The sequence below is a fragment of the Ursus maritimus genome, unplaced genomic scaffold (genome assembly GCF_017311325.1).
Source record: "Ursus maritimus isolate PB19 unplaced genomic scaffold, ASM1731132v1 scaffold_9, whole genome shotgun sequence".
Lineage (NCBI taxonomy): Eukaryota > Metazoa > Chordata > Mammalia > Carnivora > Ursidae > Ursus > Ursus maritimus.
The window spans coordinates 14,362,223-14,386,410 of NW_024427107.1; the positions used below are offsets into that span (position 1 = coordinate 14,362,223).

The following is a 24,188-nucleotide window of genomic DNA, read 5'->3' on the forward strand; positions in this document are numbered from 1 at the left end:
CGAATCAGAGCAGAGAAAAAGATCTTCAAGGCCCCTCTCCCCCATAATGTGGTCTCAACAGAAGCAACTGAGAAAGGCCTCCACTGGGAGCTGCCTAATCATTAGGCCTCCAAAGGGGGTCACCTAAGGGGGGGAGGGCAAGAGACTGTGGTGTGTGTGTGTGTGTGTGTGTGTGTGTGTGTGATCTCAAGCCTGATCCTTGCTTGCAACTCCCTTCAGAAACAGACATGCACTGGCATGCACAAAGTCTAGTGTGGGAGGGCAGCTTTCCCATGAGTCCTGCTAAGTAAGACTTTACAATAGCCTGTGGTCAGGCCGGAAGTAACACACATTGGATTTGGACCTAGAATCGGAATCCTCACTCTCTAGTTAAAATTTCTAATACTAAAATGATAAGTTATTTGGTCCTACCAAAATTTGATACTTTTATATGGACAACACAGTATCCTTCATTTTCTCAGTGGATAAATGGAAAAAGCCTTCTTTTTCTGTTAAATGGCAGTCTCAACATATAGAAAGATATAAAGAATTCTAATGGAACACGTTGCATTTCAGCCACGGTTCAGATATGTGCAACAACTTGTTTCGTATTAAGCTTCCCATTTTTTTTCTGATTTTTCCCGAGTTCTAGAACGTTGAGAGGATTTTTCATAAGGCAATAAACAGATCAGACGTTTAAGGAGAAGAATACATTGCTTTGTTAGGGTTACATTTCCGTCTGTGAAAGAATTCGTCCTACAAAATTCCATCAGTGATAACTCTTTGATTAATCAAATAATCCTTTTCTTATCAGTTAGTGTATCTCAGAAAAAGCAAAACCTCAATGTGTAATTTGGCGGGTGGCCAGTTACGCAAGAGTCTCGCTGGTGGCCTCCGGGGGATGCGTTACCCACTGAAGTGCCTCAAGTTACCAGATCCTCAGTTCATCCTTCTCTGTAAGAGAACTCTATCTCTGCTGTTGTGGTTGTCCTTGAACGGGAGGCATAAGGAAAGGAACCGTCTACAGAGATCCCAGATAAGGGAGTTCAGTGCTTGGTATGCCCCTGTGAACAGCCCCACCCTGCCTGCTTAGGCCATGGTCTCACCTAGGAGAAAGAACTGTTTCCTGCGGAGGTCAGGAAACCTATACCCCTATAAAGGGCCGCACTTTGGTTTCAGGTCAAATTCAGCCCCCCAAGAATCCTATCCACAAGTAGAGGTCACAGAAGTTCCTTCAACTCTGGAGACTTCTCACGGGGCCTGGACCTCCAGTCCCTACCTTAGCACACGTATGTAATGCTTACCGCCTGCCCGACACTACCTAACCATGTTGCTAACGAAAATCCCTTCAATCCAACAGAAATTCCATTCAAGGGCTAGATATTATAACTCTCACTTTGTAGAGGAGGACCCAGACACAGAGATGGGGAGACGCTTGCCAAGGATCACACATCTAATAAGTGCCAAAGCTGGGACAGGACTCCCAGGGGTCTGGACATTTTACCACCATGCTAGTTCTCTCCACGTGAAACAAAGGGACCAAGTTCACACGGGTCCGTGAGATCTTACAGTGCCTCCAACCAGATTGTCCAAGACATCAGTGGATGGAGATCCTTCCTCAAAAGCCCCACAATCAACTCCATGACAAAGAGAATATTCATTTAAAATCCAGCGTCCCATCTTCCTGCCAGATCTGAGCCCAGAATTTAGCATGGAGTGAAGGGACCGGTTATTTTATAACAGAGTTTTGGGGTGAAAGGAGGTAAAGGAACACAGTTAAAGATGAAGAGAGTCCTTCAGTTAGCATACTTAGATTTGAATACACTGATCTATTATTGTCTTTCAAATCAGGAATTTTTGAAGATTTACATATGGTTTTATGCACACAAGCCCCATTTACCATATTCCTCCATTTTATGATGAAGACAGAACAGGATGTAGCTGATATGGGATCCTCCCCATACAGCCTTCTGATTGGAGACCCCTGTTCCTAGCTGCCTTGTCCTACCTGTCACCTGACAGAGCCCCAAGTCTACTGAGTACTGGAAGGAAGGGGGCGTGGCTAAGGGTATAGGTGCTGGGGCTAGACTGTTAATTTCAAATTCAATAAGAGCTTTCACATTGAAAATTGTTGCTATATTTGGTTTAATCTGTATGTTTAATTTATGTAACATACTCACCTTTTTATTAAAATAGACTATATTTTTTCTCTCAGTTTTATTGAGATATAATTAACATACAGCACCATATAGTTTTAATGGGCATGACATAATAACTTGATTTTTATATATTGTGAAATGATTGCAACAATCAATAAGAATTAACATCCAGCATTTCATCTAAATCTCCCCAAAATTGTTTCTGTCCTTGTGATGAGAACTTTTAGGATCTGCTCTCTTAGCAATGTTCAAATATATCGCACAGCAGTGTTAACTCTAGTCGCCATGCTGCACATTACATCCCCAGTATGTACTTATCTTATCAATGAAAGTTCATACCTTTTGACCACCCTCCTCCAGTATTCCCCCCCACCCCACCCCCATTGCCTCTGGTAACCACAAATATGATCTTTCTATGAGGTTGTTGTTTTAATAAAGCTGATTTCCTTAGAGTTTGTTTAGGTTCCCAGCAAAATTGAAGGGAAGGTACAGACATTTCCCCTACACCCCCTGCCCCTCATATGCAGAGCTTCCCTGATGATCAAAATCCCACATTGGTGGTATATGAGAACTCTCTGTCCTACCCTCTCAAGGTTGCTGTGAACCTAAAAATGCTCTAAAAATCAATTTATCATTTAAAAAAAGAAAAATCACACCAAAGTGGTACATTTGTATCAGTCAATGCGCCTACATTGGCACATCGCGATCATACTAGGTTCACAGTGTACCTTGAAGTTCACTCTTGGCGTTGTACCTTCTGTGAATTTTAACAAATGTATAATGGCATGTATCCACCATTAGAGTATCATGCAGAATCGTTTCATTGCGCTAAAACCCCTCTGTGTTTAGTCTATTCGTCCTTCCTTCCCCCACTAATCCCCAGCAACTACTGATCGTTCTACGTTCCAAAATGTTTCGTATTTCCCAGAATGTCATGTTGTTGGAATTATATGGTATATAGCCTTTCAAATTGGTTTCTTTCACTCAGTAATACACATTTAAGGTTCCTTCATCTCTTTTTGTGGTTTTCATAACTTACTTATTTTTAGCACTGAATAATATTCCATTGTCTGGATGGACCACAGTTTATTTACCCTTTCACCTACTGAAGGGCATCTTGGTTGCTCCCAGGTTTTGGCAATTACTGATTAAGCTGCTATAAACATCCATGTACAAGTTTTTATGTGGACATACGTTATCGGCTCCCTTGGGTAAATACCAATGAGTATGACTGCTGAATCAAATAGTGAGGAATACCTTTAGGTTTATAAAAAATTGCCAAACTGTTTCCAAAGTGTGCCATTTTGCATTCTCCCTGTCGATGAGTGAGAATTCCTGTTGCTTTATATCCTTGCAAGTATTTGGTGTTGTCAGTGTTCCGGACTTTGGCCATTCTAGTAGATGGGTAGTGCTATTCATTGTTGCTTTACCTTGCAATTCCCTAATGACGTGCTCTTGACCATCTTTGCATATGCTTATTTGCCATCTGAGTATCTTCTCTTGTGAGATGTCTCTTCAGGTCTTTGGCCCCCTTGCTCATTTTCTGATTGCTAAATTTTCAGAGTTTTTTTCATGTACTTTGGATAACAGTCCTGTATAGGACATTTCTTTTGCAAATATTTTCTCCACTAGTCTGAGGAAATCTGAAGAAATATTTTCTTCACAAGTCAGTGGCTTGTTTACTCATTCTCTTTACAGTGTCTTTTGCAGAGCCTAAGTTTTTAATTTTAATGAAGTCCATCTTATCAATTATTTCTCTGATGGACTGTGCCTTTGGTGTTATATCTAAAAAGACATCACCATATTCAAGGTCACCTAGATTTTCTCTTCTGTTATCTTCTGGGAATTTTATAGCTTTATGCTTTACACTTAGGTCTATGATCTATTTTGAGTTAATTTTAAGGAATGGTTTTTCAATGTTTTTGCATGTGGATGTCCAGTTGTTCCAGCACCATCTGTTCAAAACACTATCTTCATTCCGTTGTATTATATTAGGCCAGTTAACCATGTTTGTGTGGGACTATTTCTGGGCTCTCTATTCTGCTCCACTGATGCATTTGTCTATTCCTTCCCCAACAAGCAAGTTTTGAATGGACCTTTTTAAACTTTGTTGCCCTTATTTGAGAGGTTCCAAAAACTATATTCAATATTTTAGTTTATTCAATGAGTTTATTAGACAAATGTTGTGTGCCAGCAATGGCCTAGGCCCAAAGAACAATAAGATAAAGTGACTGCATGATAAAAATTTAAAATTCTGTTGAATACTGGAAGAGGTCCTTCCAAATGCCACCAATAATGCACCATGTGATGGTGACAACTAGAGATGCCAATAGTTAATCCTGTGGTTCTATCTAGGAGAGAGCCATCACTTCTTATTGGTAAAATCTAACCATTATGGAGTTCTGATACTCACTTTTGTATAAATATCATTTTTTGTGAAACTATAATTGATATACAATGTTACGTTACTTTCACATGTACAGCACATTGATTCGACAATTCTATATATTACTCAGTGCTCACCACAATAAGTTAGTCACCGCGTCACTATACAATATCATTACAACATTATTGACTATATTCCCTATACTATACTTTTCATCTCCGTGGCTTATTTATTTTATAACTGGAAGTTGGTACCTCTTAATCCCATTTATCTATTTTGCTCATCTTCTCACCCACCTCCTCTCTGGAGACCATCAGTTTGCTCTCTATATAAATATCTTTCTTAACGATTAAAAAATACCCAAGGAGAAGGGGAATTTGGTTCTTGAAAAGCAAGAAAAACAAGTACAGTAATACATCATTTAGAGACTGTGATACTGTGATTTATAATAAGAAAAATAGATTAAGCGTATTTAGTCTTTATCCTGTTTCTGGCACAGAGCTTCTAAAAACCCTTGGAATTTCCCAGGTGAGAAGACAAATAAGTGTCTTTTATTGTATTAATAAGGTGACTTTAGGACCACACTAATGGCAGGGGCTGTTTGCCAGGACAACCAACCATGTGATTCGAGGGTGGGAACTTTCAGTCCCATGTCCCTGGCCTCTGTGGTGGGGAGAGGGGCTGGAGGTGGAATCAATGTCAACGATCAATGATTTCATCACTTATGCCTATGTAATAAAGCCTCCATAAAGCCCCAAAAGGATAAGGCTCACAAAATTTCCAGGTTTTTGAACTCATGGAGCTGTGGAGAGAGTGCCTCACTCAGAGAGGGTGTGAAGATCCGCAGCCCCTCCCCACATACCTTGCCCTGACATCTCTTCTATCTGGCTGTTCCTGAGTTATACCTTTTATAATAAATCAATAATTGAGTACGTAAAATGTTTCCCTGAGTTCTGTGACCCACTCTAACAAATTAATCAAACCTTCCCAAGTAAAGTGTGGTGCATTGCAATGGCCAATTTATTTTATTCATGCTCTTTAGCTGAATAGGTCGTCAGCTTAGCTGACAGTTCTGGCTGTTGGAATCCACAGTACCCTTCTTCAGTCAGTTGATCTGAAGCAGCATCAAAATGTTTTAATAGGCGCCTTGAAAAGATAGGCCAACATTTACTAAACGTTGCAAAACCCTGCCCTCCAAAGGGGATTATTGAAACATTTTTAGGCTCTGACAGCAAATAAGGATACTGACCACCAAACAGATAGTTGGCAAATGAGCATTGGTAATTCTTTGTTTCTGGTTTTCCTTTTGTCAGGTCATTTGAACAATGATAAAAGGATATATCATGTAGGTAATTTCCTCATTCAAGCCCACCTCCTACACGCAGGATGCAGGTAAACATTTGAGCTCTTCAGGCCAGTTTTTTCCTTTTAACTGATTTATGTTCCATGAGCTGTTTTCTAATTTGTTGGAAGGTAATTTGTCTGCTCCCAATTGAAGTGCTTAGTTTCCCCCGTGTCCTTTCGGCAGTAATATAGAAGAAGCAACCAAGCGTGACATGTATTCAAACATGAAGAATTATCATTCCAAACTCGTGAGCTGAGTTTTCTTCTTCTGCTGTCACCGGAGCACCCCCTGGGTGTCTGTGCTCTCAACGTGTGCAAGCTTGCACGCTCACCTGCGGCCCCTCGGCAACAAGTGGGACGGGATTTCAGGGCCCCTCCCAGCAGGGCTGGCCTGCTCACCCGGAAGAGAAGTGGGTGTCACCTTCTCCGGGTGCCATGTCTGCCACGCACGCCGCCTCTCTCGTGCCTAGAGAAAGCCCTTCTCCAGCCGCTGGCTGATGTGCCATTTCACAACTTTTGTCCTTTTAAGGTGGTTCGATGGTTTCATCCCTTTAATAGTTCATCCTTTGAAGACTACGAGAGGCTGTGATTTTACTCTTTCATGTCAGTGAGGCATCTGAGAATATCTGAAAAGGAGCAAGGGGCAAGAAAGGTGACACAGGACTCCTCCGGAGGCCAGAGAGCAGGGGAGAGGGTAGAAGTCGGAGACAAGTAGAGCCAGTTGGACTTCACTATTAATTACTGAAACACTGTGCTGATTGAGCCTTTTGAGCAGAGGCGAAATGCTCTCCTTAATTTAGTGATCTACATGGAGACTTCATTATTTCTAAAATGTAAATAAATTCTTTATAAGAGTGTAGACTGGGACTTCCTCCCTCTCTCCTTCCCTTTCTCTTTGCTTCCCACTCTTGCTCCTCATCCTCCTCCTTCTTCCCCTTCTTCTTCCTCTTCCTTCTCTCTCCATTCCCCCTTCTGCCTTCACACAATAAATATTATTAGGTGGATGAAATGAGCAGAGAAGGGATGTCCAAGAAACCCCTGCTGAAAATTATTTGGGAATCCCTCAGTAAGTGGAATAAGGCTTAAATTCCTTCTAGTCACAGGATTAAAACTGCTAGTAAAAGCACAAATACCAAGAGTGGGACTGATGAATACGTGTGAGGTAGAGGGTACAATAGAGTCCTTGGGTTGCTTTTGTCCTTTTTAACAAGGGTTAAATATATTTTAATAGTTCTTTGCTGCACAATTGTTTAATTACTTTTCTGAGCGGTGACATCTCTAGGTATTGTGTAAAGCAAAATCTCTCAGAATTTAAAACAAAACAAAACAAAAACAAAGGAAAGGAGTGCAGCAGAGTACTCAAAATAACATTATTTTCTAGTCAGAGCCTAATGTAGAAAGGTTAGCATTTCACACGACATCTGCGAAATCTCTTTCTAAATATGCTCTGATACTAGTCTTAGATGAACTTCTTTTCACATTAGCACCATGGGGGTAAGAAGGCAGACATTTTAAAAACTGTCGTCGTATTAACTGACGTGAGATGATGTTTCTTGATCTAATGAAGTGTGAATAAGATTTATCTTTACACTCTCCAGGCTGTGCTTATTAGCCCCCTAGTGAGATGCTCAAATCATATACTTGAAAATATAGATACAAATATACTGCCAAAGGAAAGAAATAAACAAAGCCAGGTTTGTCACTATTTCAAGTGAAATGAAATGTAAAGCAAACAAAATCTCAAGTATGAAGAGTAAGAAAGAAAGGTACTCTTGTATCAAAACTGCTGTGGTTTGATTTGATAAAATATTATTTAGGTACTTATATATATAAATATTTATTTATTTATTTATTTTTGTTTTTACTTATATTTATATTTATATATATATGTATTTTTTTCCTGTTTACTTCCAGAAATAAATAAGATGATACCCTTTCCTCCAGAAGCCTGTCATTAATTTAGAAAAGACAGGCATACAGGCATAAAATACTAAAGAAGTGGTAATGAGATGTGTGGTGATAACTAGCTCTTTGGGCCAGTTTCCTGACCTACGAAATAAAGTTGGGGAGAACCCTAATACTCTAGTCCATGTTGAAAGTGTACATTAGAGGGGCTCCTGGGTCATTCAGTCAGTTAAGTGTCTGACTCTTGATTTTGGCTCAAGTCATGATCTCAGGGTCCTGGGGTCAAGCACTGCGCTGGGCTCCAGGCTCAGTGGGGAGTCTGCTTGAGATTCTCTCCCTCTTCCTCTTCTCCTCCCCTCACTCACACATTCTCTCTCTCTCTTAAATAAATAAACAAATCTTTTTAAAGAAGTGTACGTTAGTGTAAATAGTTGGCTTGCTAAGAGGACAATAAATTGTGGGACCATTTCGCACAACTGTAGACAGTCAGCGCAGGGCTCTGCATACAAGCATTTCATAGTTCTCAATGTGCTTGAGGCAATGGACTCTTCCTCCAGACAAATGCAGATACTTGCAAAGTTTTGCATAGAATTTTGTACTCGGGTCAATTTCCTCACCTCACCTCCCGACTCATGCTTCCATGCCCTACATTCAGTATCCCCATGCCCATACAATAAGGGGAAAGACTCAAATGGCTGAGAGGCCAGGAAATAGGGTATGAAGATTCCAGAAACCTGTAGACTTCTCTGTTTTAAAGAGCAGCAGCTGGTCAGTTTGAGCTGACTATTGATATGCAGAACTTCACATCCAGTTTTTTTTTTCCAGTTTTTTAAGGGAGACTAGATATTTGACATTTTTTGTGACATCGTCTAATGTGATCTTCCAAAATCATGTTTTATTTTTAGCAACCATCTTAACATTTTAAGGAAATGATATATGAACCAAATGGAGTATATCTGTGGGCTGGGTGTAGACAAAGGACACCAGTTTGTGATGTTTACTCTAGTGAGTCAGTGTGGATTGGAGAAGCCTGTGGCATTTAGTGGCATGGTCCGAATCACTCGCTTAATGTGGGTGTATGCACTCATGTGTACACATAAAGATACATACAACCAGAAAGGTAAAAAGGGAGGGGGTCATCCAGACACTGGAAAGATCCATGATCAAAGGTAGGAATGATGAGAAAGTATGGAATGGTTGGGTGAAAGAAGAAAATTTTTTCCTAGCTAAAGGAGAAAGAAGATTGACTTCATAGTAAAACAAAGTCTTGGAAAGCAAATGGAGATGTTTGAGCAGAAGATTCTTGAATGATCTTGATTAAATGCATTCTGAGCACACAGAAAGATTTGTGTCTCCTGTGATATTTGCCATAAAATGACACTACCAATGAAATTTTAACACCTCATTAAATAGATTAACTCAATTATATGAAGACCCAGCAAAGACACAAACTTCTAAAATACATTTCTTCCTCAGCTATGATTCATTTGTTACTGATCATAAATATGAATTCAAAATCTTGGAGATCTCATTTCAGTGGTAAAAATTCTGGAGCTTTAACAATTTGCATAGTGATCCTGATGTAAAATTCTGCAGAAAGCAAAAAAGAAAATCCGAGTTGAGTTGAATGTCAACTCTGCGTGCTAATTTCCATTCATGTACAAATATCTGATTAAATTCACTTAATACAGCTGGGTCCACTTTCATCTTTAATGAAAAGAAAATTTCACTCAAAGGATGTGAAAACAGGCATTGGAAATTCAAAGTGTGTTTTTCTTGAACACTCGCAGGAAATCAAGGTTCTCCTATTACTCATGTTTCGCTTGTCTGCTCTTTGGGTTGTGTTCTGTTGTAGTTATTTATTGTTTGTGTATTGTTATTTGTGACTGTTTGTTATGGCTATGTTCTTGGCATAAAAACTCCAAAAAGGACAGAAGGGGATGCTATAAAATTTAAATTTCCCTCCCTAACCCAGGGTATTACCAGTTTCCCTCCCAAGAGGCAACAGCTGATATCAGTTCTCAGATAACCTTCTGAGAAATACTATGTGCATACAGTACCAGTGAGTAATTGAATTTAGCTACATATTTTTTAAAAGCCCAAATAACGGTTATTTAGAAGTAGAGATTTCTTTTTATGTCCTCCAAAAGGAATCTGGAGGCAGGCACAGCAGGCCTATAATGGTGGCTCCATGTTCATCAAAGACTCGGGCTCTTTATCTTTCTTCCTTATTATTCTTGGGACACAATTTTCATCCTGAAAGGCCGTTCATGGTCACAATATGGTGGCTAAAGTGAAATCAATCACATCAACATTCCAGCCAAAAAGAAGGAAGAACAAAAGGGCATGCCTCCCAGAAGCCAACTCCTTTTAAAGAGATTTAAAAGTCCCATACCACATCTAATTGACTAGCTTTCTGAGGACAGAGATTTTAAGCTGGGCACGTTGCCACTCCCAAACATTGGGGTTCTGCTGGTAAAGAATAAAGGAAGAATAAACATGGAATAGGCAACTAGCAATCTACTACAACATACAAGCCGATAGGCATATGTATTCTCTTCTCCCACATTTTTTAAACAAGTGGTGGCATATTATAAATACCCACATTACTTTTGATTCCACCCACTGCATTTATTAGATTTTAGCAGGACCCAATGCCAAAGGACAGAACCTGGAGCTGATTCCTCTGAAAGACAGGTTCTGCCTGACCCCAGCTGCTCATAATAACAGTTGCTTCTTCCACTCCTTGCTGCTCAAAGAGCAGTCTTCAAACCAACAGGATCGGTGGAGCTTGCTAGAAATGCAGAATCTGAGGCTCCACCTTCAATCTACGAGATTCAGAATTTGCGGTTGAACAAGATCCCAGAAAATATGTATGTGCGTTTGAGTTTGAAAAGCAGTGCATAACTTTCATCCTTCTTAGAGATGGAAGCTTAGAGACAACCAAGCTTGGTAGTATGTTAGGAGCCCTCTCCCAAGTAGCTGTTAGGGTCTGGAAGCAATTCCATGTCCTAAAATGGATATCTGATAAGAACCCTATTTAAACAATAGCCAGTGTGAGTGTCAACTGTAAACTTACTAATCTTTTCCTAATTACGGCATCAGTCACCAGTTCGGGTTCCTTCCTCCAATTCCTACCCCTTCTCTCCTAAACTGGAAGGAAGGTGGCTTTCAATTCCAGTTGCCCCTCTCCCTAGTTTCTAGACCCCCTTTTCTCATGGAGCTTTTCTTGCTTCCAGTTTCCTTAACTCTTCCTTAATGGGTCTCACCGGTTTTTAATCCTTCAAACCAAGAGCTCTGAGATGGTATCATCACCCCAAAGCCTGGATCCTGGCCTTCTTTGCTTTCTTGATTCGGGACAACCTTGGCTAGTGACAATAGTCAGGATCAGAGATGACTTTGATCCTCTCCTGAAGTTGGTTTTGGTTCTTCCCCCCCCCAGATCCCAGGCAGATTTTTCTCATCCTAAGTTTGTGCCAAGCCTGGACTGCCCCTGCTTGTTCTCTTTTACCCAAGGAGGTATCAACATAACACCGACAAGGACCATGCTGGTAGTGTCAAAGAGTGACTTGTCACTGAGTCCCACTATTGACCTAGAGTCTTTTGCTCCTCTACTGCCAGAGTAAGAATTGCTTGTGGATGCTGTGGCCAGGCTGAAAAACAGCGGTGGATTAAGTGGGCCCAGCAGGGATGGAGATGTGGGAGGCTGGCAGACCTAACACTTACAATCAAGTTGGAGTGCAGTGCCAATACTATGTGAATTTGGATGGATGAAAAGGCCATTAGATTTGACAAAATGTAGGCTGTTAACCTTTAAAAGAGCAATCTCAGCAGAAAAGTAGGGCCAGAAGCCAAATTGCAGTGAATTAGGGAAGAAATGCAAAGCAAAGGAAAGGAGGCAGCTGATAAAAACATTCATTTCAGAAATTTGTGGGGGGAAGGAAGAAGCTGTAAGACATAACAGAGTTAAGTGACATTTTTGTAAGATAAGGGGGAACTAAACGTTTTTGAAGGCACAAGGGAGAGCCTGTGAAAAGAAGATACTGCAGACAAACTCCAAAGAGCAAAAGAAAGATCTTTGAAAATCATGATAAGAAAGCAACACTAGTGAAGGGGCATTATCATAAAGAGGAAAGATTCCTTATCCTCAGACACATCAAGAAGGTATGATGGAAAAATATAGAAAGAAAATACAAGGAGTTGTGTCTGTGGATAGATTAATTGGTCTACTTTAACAGTCTTACACTCAACAAAGTAATAGGCAATATTAAGGAATGTGTTGAGCTAAATGTGGAACTTTCATAAAATGAAAGATTTTTATTGTAAAAAAGCTTATGGAACAATCTATCAATGTATTCTCTTCATCTGAAGAGATGGGAACCCATCAATGAATAAGATAAACCTATTTGCCAAGATGGCTTTAGGGAGTCTAGTGGCTGTCAGGATTTGATGCCATCTAGAAGAATCCCTGAAGATCCTGAGTTAGAGATGAAGACAGAATTTCCGAGTAAATGAAGCCAAAGCTAAGGCTGAGGCCAAGGGTAAATTTGAGAAGGGAGATGAAAGCCAAAGGTGCAGCTGAATCAGTTCGATGTAATTTATTTGTAGGGCCTGAGCATTAGAGTTCTACTTTATTTTGTGACCCAAGAACAGGGGCAAAAAAAAAAAAGAGAAGCGAAAGTGATACGGGTTGGGGCTTAGTGTAGTCTGTCACTGAGCAAGAAGGAAGGGGGGTCTATGGCTGTAGGGAGCACAGTATGAAGTGACTTGCCTCTGCCAATGGGGAACCTCTAATACAACCACCACCATCATCTTCTCAGATCTTGCCCAGTGAGTGTGGATCTTGCCCAGTCTGAACTGTGTCAAAAGCATAGGCCTTTGTAGACTAAAGATTTGTGGTTGATTCCTGATTCTACTGCTAACCAGCTATGTAACTGGAAACAAGTTATTCAGATCCTTGGGTTCCTCATTCACAAAAGAGAGATAATAATATTCACCTCACAAATATGTTGTGAAAATTAAGTTACCAAGAATTTAGCACTAAGTACCTAGCCCCCAGTAGATACTCAAAATGTGGCTACAAATTGTTCCGTAGGTCTCTTCTTCTAATGAGATAGCAACATGCATCATGATATGTAAGTGGATATAATCTGTCTTGAAGTATCAGATTATTACTATAAAAGCACCGGTATAATATATGCCTATCCAGATATTCTCTAGAATTCTGTATAATGAATGAGATCATTCTCTCAGCTCGCCTCCCACCATGTAGAAAAATAGAAAGCTATCAAACTTCGTAGGGAACATACACTTTCTGTAATGATTCTTAAGGAGATAGCCTGGGGGACCTTGAATGCCATCTTAAGATGCCATATTTTTAAAGCTCATTGAACACCATTCTCTCCCACTGAGTTTACATGGCACCAGAGCTTCTTCCCACACAGTTGCTACCTTTCAGGTCAGAGTAGGGAGACCTAGCTCTAACTACCACTGAACCAATCTCTTCTTCCTGGGTTGTCCATTCAGCAGAACGGTTTCAGGCTGATTACTGATGAAGCGGAACTAAAACAGGAAATCAATAGACATAATGTCAACTGAAATAGAAGCAGAAGTGCCATTTCATTTCACTCACAACTACATAAATAGTATAACCTATTTTTTTAGGATTTTTGTAAGTATAGTAGGTCTACAGAGATTTTTTAAAGTATAAATTAGATCCTTTAAAGCATCTAGAAATTTCAGTGGCTCCTAAAGTAAAATATTTTAAACAAAAAAAAAAAAGTTGAAAAAATAGTTTTTAAACTGCTTTATTTCAGTCTGACCCTCCTTACCCAGCCCAGATATCTTTTCTGAGAACACTCCAACCCCCAAATTCCTTCTGGAGTCCCTTTCTGGAACTTGGTTAGGTTGGAACATTCTTCACTTCAGTAGAGGTTGGCAATTACACCTGAGATGTCTACCCTGAAAGGACCAACTTGGAACAATGAAGGTTGCTGAGAGCAGGCTATGGCACTAGGGAAACACAGCTGTTCCCATGAGAACCCACAACCAGTTTGCACTGCCCCACACTGGTAGTTCATGGCTCTATTTGAGATATTTAGGTTGTAACACCTTGGGTGTGGCTTGTAAAACACAGAGATATCCCCATTTTCCAGAAGTCATACAACTGGTTTTCATCAACGATAGAGAACCAAGATTGTTACCAGGTGTTTATGTTTTCCTTCTTTGACTCAGGCAACTGTCCCACTTTAACAAAATATGAATGCCACAAATTATGGAGCAGAAAACTTAATACCATTCTTTCACCACCTCAAAATGGAATAGATTATTAAAAACATTATTTAGTGACTGGAAATCATAAACATGCTAGAACCGTTGGAGGTCAACATAAACTCTCTAAGAATAAGTCAGAGTGAATTAACCTTGCTTCCTTTTTGGTCATGATTTCTAGGCTATGCCTGGCCTCAAATACATGATGCATCTGAATTTCAACAAAGCATTTAGTAATCACAAAATACAGGACTAATGAATTTGCCTGGACCCATACAGGCACTAGTACTTGAAAGAAAATATCACTGCCATATAGTTCTAGGATCATTCCAAAACCATATTAAGAAAGGAACTCTTAGTTTGAGCAACAAGAAAATGGGTGTCATTAGGGAAAAACTCCTCCTTTCCATTGATTTTTTAATTTGCTTTTGAAAGTTGAAACCATCATTTAAAAAATACACAGTATATGGTGAGTAATGTGTTAAGTAGATAGGTGGATAGCGCTTAATTCTATGTAAAGATTACTATGAAAAATAATACTTTCTTCTTGGGAATTATGCTAATAAAAGAGTTTGTAACTGTTTTGCTAAATAAATGCAGCTTTGAGCTATGGAAGAACTACATACAGAACAGCAGTAAGGAGAGGGGTTAACATCCTGGGCTAAAGAGCCAGAGTGTCACTTCCTACCTAAGTGATTTGGGGACAAGATAATTAACCTCTATGCCGCAATTTTCTCATCTATAGAATGGAGTTAATAAAGAACTTAGCTCCTAGAGATGTAAGGGTTTAACGAATTAATGAACATATAGTGCCCAGAAGAGTGTCCAGCTAAGCCCTCTAGTAAGCAGTGGATATCCATCATCTTAGTAATCCTCACATGTGATAATCAATGAAGTAATATGATCATTAGCCCTATTTTATACACAAGAAAACTGAGGCTCAGAGGGGTTAAATACCATGCCCAAGGTCACTTGGGTAGCAATGCTAAAGCCAAAATTTGAACTGAGATCTCTTCAACCAGAAACTAGACTCTTGACACCATAACTGTCAACTGTAAGGTAAGCATTGGCTCCCAGGAACAAGGCTGAAACCCATCCTTAGACCTAAATGCATCAGAGCAAGGCTACCAGCAAGAATGGCCTCATTGATTCCCCAGGTGTTAGAAGGAACTCCTTGAATCCCTGCTGCTGAGAGCATCATTAGTCCCAGGACCAAGATGAAGTTGTTCCAGCAGTCAGGAGAGAAGAGGTACAGAGGCTCAGAACCAAGGAGTGTGCCGGAATACCACACAAGCAAAATGGTAGTCCTCAGCATTCATTTAACAGGGACAATTAGTGGAGGTCAGGTGGTCCATGACATGGGATACTCTCCCACCCTTGACCCCAAGTGGAGGGTCAGTGCACTGCTGTAGCAGTGATAAGTATGGGCTATGCATCTGGCTTTACTCAAATGTCCATTAGTTACAAAGGCCGATATTCCTCAGTGCTGTGGCCAGTTGCTCACACAGAACTCCCTGGAACTGCCTCAGATCTGGGCCACAGCATCATCAGACTCATTCTGATGATGTTCAAGGAGGTAGAGTTAGGTGGAATTGCCTCTGTCTGCTAATTCAGCCAAGTGGGTCTGCCACATTTCACTAGGTGGGGTAGTCAGCTATGTCCCTCAAACAAAAACCTTGTTTAATTACAGAGAAGCTAGTTTCCATATTGCAGAATTTCTCCCGTCAAATTCCACAGTCACATAGGAGCAGAAAAATGGCTGTGCTAAGATCTATAAACTCTGTATACCCACATACATTTCCATTTGCAACAGTGGGCTAAGCAGTCTGTTGAGGTTATGTAAGTGTTGCTGGATGGCAGGAGTAATGTCCACAATAGACAGGGATCCAGACATTGTCATCTGTCAATGTCCCCTCAATAGCTTCATTGCTGGCTGGGCCAGCCCCTCAGTGAGAAGCAGACAAGCAGTGGCTGGACATACAGACCTGTACGCCTATTGGGCAGTGCCTGACTGCCTAAGCATGCGGCTTAGAGCACCATTGCTCTGCCGTCTACTGCCTTGTTCTCAACATATGTCTATTTGGAGGCAGATATCCCACTGTTGGGCTGTGTGGTCCAGTGGCAAGCTGGATCTGAGGTTGCATTTGTAGAAATATCTCCCCTGAGACACTGAGGGTACCCCAACATGAAAAGGGTACAAAAAGACTCAATATGCTCTGATAAGCCAGACGGAAGATTCAAAATGAGTCCTAAGAACAAGAGGTTTGGGTTGTTGGAGAGTGAAGTCAGCAGCTCAAGATGAGAAAGGGGGACAGAAGGTTTAACAAGCAAGTCTGAGGCCAGTCTGAGTGGACACAGGGGGAGGGGAGGGCTCCTGCCCAAGCCCAGCTCTTACTCCAGTTTCCTGAGCCTGACTCCATTTAAAAGGTCGGGTGTGCAGAGGCAGAGCTCTGTGTACCCTGGCTTATTTAAAAGTCCACGTAGCCACGAAGACATATATGCTCCCCCGGGGACCTCACCGATCACATTCTGACCCTACCGTAAAAACAACTCTTTATCACCAAACTACATTTAAGAGAATCTTTACATATTTAAAAATTCTGAGTTAGTTTACATTTAGGATCATAAAACAGCTAAAAACCAGATGAAATTTTCCTTAATAAAAGCATTTTTCTTCAAATTATCTCGTAACACTCGGGTACTATAACCCTACCCAACTATTCACATGATACCATTGAAGCATTACTGAATTGGGCAATGAACACTTGGAAAAGTCCTTTGATAAAATGATCTCCTTTAATAGGTACATTTGTTTGTTTGTTTGTTTGTTTGTTTGTTTGTTTAAACAATGCTCTTATTCCTCAAAAACTTGCCCCCAGAAATACACTAACAACAAGGCTCTTTGTGAATCAGAGTAACATTTGTGTCCTCTACGATATTGCTGAGCTGGCTTGTGCAGAGTGTCTGCATTACAAAAGCATGTCATTAAAAGGCTTATCTTCCTTGGTAGAAGCCAGCAACCCATTTGTTTTCCATTTTGACTGTCTACACGAGTGCTTCCCATACACGTAAAGGCAATAAATCCCCAAAGCCCAAATAAATGCGATGCTGTTGCTGTTGTGCATTTTTATGGTCATCGTGGAGAAAACAACTTATTTCCATATTCATTGATTCATTTGGAGCCCAGCGTGCCAGTGGGACTCTTAGGAGATTGAACCAAATGTCTTCAAATAATTTCAGGCTTCAATTGGCATAGGACACTTCCATAAACAGACATAACTCTAATTCTGGATTCCTGAAGGAAAAGTAGGAGCAGCTTACCTAAAAACAAATAGGTTAGGACTCACTAGGATTCACACTCCACCCAGAGAGATCCATATAAATAAAAAGCCAGTCCCTCCTATGACTTCTTCCCTCGAGCATCCCAAGATCCTAGACTTCTGTTCTGCTGGGCACGCAAGGGAAAACAGATGGGCGTGGGTGACAGTTGCACGAAAAGGCCCTCCCGGGAGTCATAGACAAAGAAATGTGTCCACACAGCACTGTGAGATGAAACTGTCCACCAGCTGCCTGTTCTTCAGTCTCGGGTGTTTTGATCACTCCCTAGGAAGGAAGGATATGCCTGCTGTCCAGCCCAACACTGACGGTGAGCCATGGCACCCCTTCCAGAAGAGAGTCAGAAGATTCTCAGATTGCTAACCAACCATGTGTTATGTGTCTGGACATTCTGTTGTCTGTCACTGTGACATGACACCAGGGCATGCTGAAGTCAGGCTTGCTGTGAGAGTTGAAGCATTCATCCTTCATGAAAACCACTGTATCACTTCAATCAAGTGGCTGAAAAATTCTTACTTGGTCATATTCTTTCTCCTTTCCCCAGTGAAGGAAGTAGTGTGTATTCAGGACCACTTTAGCTACTTTCAGTATACTTGAACTGTTTGGTATCATGTAAACCCAACCAAGAGTTAACTCATAAGTGAAAAGAGCTTAATAATCCTTTTCTTTCTAGACATTTATGTTCCATCCATCTAAGATGGTACTATCATTGGCTTGTTCTCATGTTTATTGCATGACCCAGACATTATCACAGCAAAGCAGAAACATCTATGGAACCTATCAAATCAAGGTAACAGGTGCAGGAGCACACGAGCAGAGCTGGTTTTACTTTAACTAAGTGACAAGGTGACCCATGTGGGAATTTCAGGGTTGCTCATGTTCTGGAATTCTGAAATTCATCTACTTCGTTCCAGCCATACTGGTTTCCCTCCCACACTTTGCTTTGACATACATACTTCTCATCATTGACTTGTTCAAAAACATTTAATAAGTACCTTCTTTGTACGAGGCAAAATACTAACTTTCAGAAATGCAAAGTCAAGTTGAGAAAAATGTTCTCACCTTGAAAGATCCTGGCAGTCAAGACAGACATGCAAATCAATAAAATGGGCCTTCATCAAAGAACACGAGGCTGTGCCGATGTAGTGGAAGGAGTAGATCTTCTTTCTGAAGGAACCAGGGCAGGACTCTGAGGATGGTGGACTTGGCATCAGCTCTCTCAGAGGGGTCCTGCCTTCAAGGACCTACTGGGAAGAGAACAAATGGATACAAAGCTCTGACACAAAGCTGTACTGGGAACTGCCATTAGAGATATAAGAACAAAGTCCTGAGATGGTTCAGAGTAGAGGTGTAACCACTGGAGAGATCAAAGAAAGTGACATTTGCAACAGAGCTTAAAGAATGAGAGGGTCTGTGCAAGCAGAGATGTGAGAATGGGTTAGGGGGTCATGGGCGAGCAAAGAATAGGGTGTGCCCAGGGAGTTGGAGCACAGCTCATGGCAGAGAATAGTGGGGGATATAAACCCTCAAAGCCAAGTTGAGGCAGGATTATAGAGGGCTTGGAAGCAGATAAAATGATGTGTGCTTGGACAGGCAAATAATCTTTGTTCTCCATTACCCCAAATTGTGAACCATGATTTAAGGAAAAGCTTATTCCCCTTGGAATATAAACGTGCTGTATTAATGTCCACCTTTAAAAAAAAAAAAACTAAAATTAAAACAAACAAACAAAAACCCACATGGACCTCACATCTTTTTCCAGCTACTGTTCCTTTCTCTATTCTCCTTTTCCAAAATGCCTAGAAAGAATTGTGGACATCCTATTTTCTCTTGAACCTACTCTAGTCACATTTTTGCCCTATCTTTCACCAAAACAACTTCCATCAAGGTCACCCATGTGCTCCACACTACCCAATCCAGTGATCAAGGCTCAGTGCTCCTTGTCCTTGACCTACCAGAGACCTTTGGCATGGTTGATTGCCCTTGGTTTCTTTGGGGGGGGAGGGAGAGGGAAAGAGAGAGAATCTTAAGCAGGCTCCATACCCAGTGTGGAGCCCGATGTAGGGCTCAATCTCATAACCCTGCGATCATGACCTGAGCCGAAATCAAGCGTTGGATGCTTAACTGAGTCACCCAGACGCCCCACCCTTGCTTTCTTATGTCATTGTACTTCTCTGGTCAAGCCTTTTCTGTCTCTTTCTGGCTTCTTGACTTCTCCCCAAACCCTAAATGTCATAATGTTCCAGGACTTCATCCTTTAACCCCCTTCTCTAATTTCACTCATTTCCTTAGTGTTCTAATCCAGTCAGAGAGCTTTAAATACCATCTATAGATACACTGATAACCTCCAAATTTATAATCACTCTTTACCTGAGCAATTTCTCAGGATTGTGTTTTCAGCAAACAACCTTTAGGAACGAGGTAACTGCTCTCCCATCCCACCCCAACAAAGAGTAGGCTTGCTTCCCCTTGCTATAAGAGTAGCTCAATGCTCCTCTCCTGTAACAGAACCCATTATGTGTGCAGGGGTCCATCATGGCCCAAGGGGAATGCCGCAGAGATATGAAGTGCATGCTGGCTACTGAGCTATGAATAATAAAGTCCTTTGTCTCTGACCCAGCATCCATGAAACAGTAACAGGCTAACTTGTTAGCTTGTAGAGTAAAATCCCAAACCCTGCACAGTTCTTGATATTAGGTAGCTCGGCTTTCTTTTATAAGCAACTTAACACCTTAACCCAAATAAATTACATATAGAAACTTCCTACTTGGGGCGCCTGGGTGGCACAGCGGTTAAGCATCTGCCTTCGGCTCAGGGCGTGATCCCGGCGTTGCAGGATCGAGCCCCACGTCAGGCTCCTCCACTATGAGCCTGCTTCTTTCTCTCCCACTCCCCCTGCTTGTGTTCCCTCTCTCGCTGGCTGTCTCTATCTCTGTCAAATAAATAAATAAAATCTTTAAAAAAAAAAAAAAAGAAACTTCCTACTTGCAAATGTCCAACTTAATGACTTACATAAGGATAAAGCTCTACACAGAATGAAGTGTGTCAGCCTCTACCTGCCTCCTATAGATGGCTTTGGCCAAGACCTTTATAGAATCATTTTGGACTTGAGGAAAAATCAGCTAACAAAGAGCATTTTAGAGCCCAGTACGATATAGAGAAACTTCTGTCATTCCTTAAGGGATCTCTTAAACTTTAATGCTTAAATGTTGATGTGAATGCTGGGAAATTTAGGAAAGTAGTTGGGGAGCTATTTTTGATCACGGATCCTTTTAGCTTCCCTCAAATCCACTGATATTTTTACCCTAAGCCAGGGCCTGTACAAGCTCTTCTGAGTTCCTTCGAGTGATCCCTTAAGACATGCTTTTAGAGATGACTCATTTCTCTGTTACATTCTTACTAAGATCCACAACTAGCAGGACACACAGCCAGTGGCTGTCGTCCTAATGTCTACATGTGTGAAACCAAATCCTGCCAATCCTTATACAAGGCCTGCAGGCCAAAACAAATCGATTGCATATACAAATCGTACTTGCAAAACCTACTCAAACTCTTACACAAGAAGTGGTGTTGGAATCTAGTCTTATGTTATTTGCATTCATTTTTACTATATCAAAAAAGATGGAATTTATGCAGTCAGAATTTACAGTACATAGGAGAAAATCATTTACATGTTCTAACTATAGAAATGGATGGCTTTACTGGAAGAGAAGTGTCTTTAAAATTACTGAGTCCTTCAAAACTTTATTAAAAGCAGACATAATCAGGACTATCCTGGTATTATTTAGTTTGTGTCTTTGCTGTTGGCATGAATGCATGTTATTCCATTTCTTAGAGTTAAACAGAAAGCCACAGGGACTATTTCAACTCATATTCTGGGAAACCAAGAACTCCACAACACTCAGCCATCAACAAATTGGTGATTAACATGATGTCTAGACAGGTTCTCATGGGAATAACATTATTAATTAAGCAGCAGTTTGGTTAATCACGATAGCAAAAGTAATTTTTGGAATAAATATTTTATTAGTGTGCCCATCAATAAAGCAAAAGTAAAAGGATATGTGTTAATTAATTCATTTGTTATATTACTGAGATTAAGGCTGGCAATTTCTGTTTGAGGGCCTTGAGAATGAGCTAATATTTCTAGTATGGCATGTATTTATCTTACTGTTTCCAGCTAATGGTACCGTATATTTCAATTACATAGCCAAAATTCCTTTTGTGTCATCTATCAAGATATTATTAAGCTCCATTAGTGAATAATTGAATTTGACAAATTTTCTGTTGCTATACATTTATCTGTTCTTTAAAACTGGGTGTCTCCCATTTCTCAGTAACAAAAATTTCACTGAATGGGGAAAGATAGTGAGCTGTAACTATAATTAAGACCCTGATCTTACTTTCCTCAGTCAAAAGACTCATTTGGAAAAGAAGTAATTATATTGGCCAGTTCTCTTCAGTACATGGACAATAAATCTTTCCAGAAAACACAGTTAACCCAATGTTTTTAGCATAATCTGTAGTCCTAAAACTACAAGGAAGAAATATAAGATAATAAAACTTGTGCAAAAAAGAATACATTTCTGAAAAAATTATTCAGGTGAGCTTGCTCTCTTTTGTCTTTATAAAACCTTCCAGACTGGTGAGCACTTAGGGATTTGTGGAAAGTGGCGCACTCGAAAGGGCGTGAAAGCTCTGCACTTTTCCCCCACACCTTGCCCCATGTGTCACTTCCACCTGGCTATTCCTGAGTTATGTCCTTTTATAATAAACCAGTAATCTAGCAGAAGGCCACAAGTTACATAAGGATGTGAAGAACACCCTTAGTGCAGTCAAGTGATTCACGAAACCTCAAAGGGAATGTCAGAAAGCCCGCAGGAGATCTACAGCATGAGTGGGACTGGCATGAGAGTCCGATGACCACTGTAGGGAATAATGACCTCCTTTGGGAAGATTATGAAGAGAAATGAGCTGACCAGGCTTTGAGGACCATGGAAAACTATGTAGCCCCATTCAGCAAGATGAAGGAATGAACCACCAAGTGGGTTGGAAACTCATAGACAGTGATAGTGCCCTGCACGACCTGGAGGTGATGCAGAATGTCGAGAAGAAAGATGAAGGCAGTATGGCCAAGGCTGAGAAAGAGTTAGTTCATCAAAGCCCAGATTGTGTTTAAAGATCTGCACCAGGAACCACTAAAGGTGCTGCCTATTCTGTATAATAGTCTTATTGGCTGTGGCCATCTTCCAAAACATTTCCAAGTGGAGGGACATTTTCTACAGGGAAATGAGCAAACTGAACCACAACTCCTATGAGGCGCTGAGCAAGCTGGAGAAGCAACATTCCAACAGTCTAGTTGATGAAGGGACCATCAAGCAGCAACAGATGCTCTTTGGTCATCTCTTCCTTGGTTCGAACATCTATGTTCTAGCCCTCTTAGCTCACCAGTCCCTCTGCATTTTCCTGAAAGAGTGAGAGGAAATCTGTGTCAGCAAGTGAAGAAGAGCTAACACCTCAACCTGCCCAGTTTAAGCATTCTGGAGGTCAAGTCCAAATTCAGGTTCTTAGTCTGCAGGCTAGTCACAAACACTAGAGCGATTGTTCATTGGCAACTCCAGTCTTTGACACTGGGACTATCGAAAAAGTTTCCTTTCCAAACATTACTTTGTAACAGGGAGGAGGGGATAGACTTTAACAACAAAGAGAAAGTCAGAACACGACTGTATAACCACTATCTAGGTATCTATTTTTCATCAAAGTACTCAGAGTAATTTTAGACTAGACGAGATGCATTGACAATTTTGTCCTCAAAGAATTGCGGTGTCTCCAGCTCCATAAAATAAGAATTACCTTCTCAGTGTAATAAGTACAGAAAACAATATGAAAAGCTAGAAAGCCTACACTCTGGCACCTGCATGTATTCAACCACTAGTATCCAAAGTATAAATTATCTCTTCAGCATCGTTATATGATTAATGACCTCAAAGGTAATGCGTTTTCTTATGATATAATTAATAAAACAACTTAGTATTTAAATAGGATTTATATTCTCTGAGCATTTCAAATAATTAGGTAGATGATTGGTATTTAATTTACAATTCACATATTTTGATTCCTTTTATGGCTATTAAATATTAAAATACTTGTAGTAATAATGAATGCTGCTACAAATTGCTCTCTAAATCATCCAAACTTAAAAATATATATTCTGAATAATCTGCAGTGATTTTAAAGTACGAGAACTATAAACCCCAAGTCAAAATCTAAGTCAAATATCTAGAGACTGTTTCCTATTCCTGTGTACTGTTTTAGAAAGTTATTGCAGCTAAGTAGAAATGGAAAAGCTCTTTAAAATCACAGCTAGCATTTAAACACATGATTTTTTTTCCTATTTAGATTCATAGACATCATTACTATGTATTCTTTATCTTTATTTATTGGATCAGATAGGCTCTTCCATTTTGGACATTTGACATCGATTCTTAAAGTTTTTTTTTTTTTTTTCTCTTTTGCAGTTGGTTGGTTTTGTGTATGCCTGTTACGTGATCAGTATTTTTATGGAAGAAGAGGACACCTGTAAGTACTATTATAGCTACCTGTGGGTTTATTTTGGGTGAGGGATAGCTTCCAAAGCTAGTCATTACAGGACTAGGAAAGCTTTCATAGTTGGAATTTAAAAAGCCTGAATGCAGCGTGGTGAAGTTCCAATCAAACGTTTGCGAACAGAACTGCACACAAAGAAGACGGCCCTAGGACTTGAAACTCTCAGTCCCAGTAGTGTGTTTGGAGGCCCAGAGTCGTGGAGG

At 40.5% G+C, this 24,188-nt stretch overlaps 1 protein-coding gene across 1 annotated transcript in view; it reads left to right on the forward strand.

The window, feature by feature from the left end:
* Nucleotides 1–24,188, forward strand: part of NKAIN3 (sodium/potassium transporting ATPase interacting 3) — a 143,110-nt gene that overhangs the window by 83,314 nt on the left and 35,608 nt on the right. Inside the window, exon 2 of the mRNA XM_040625948.1 lies at nucleotides 23,898–23,958. Within this exon, the coding sequence (XP_040481882.1) occupies nucleotides 23,898–23,958 (61 nt within the window). The remainder of the gene's footprint in view (nucleotides 1–23,897; nucleotides 23,959–24,188) is intronic.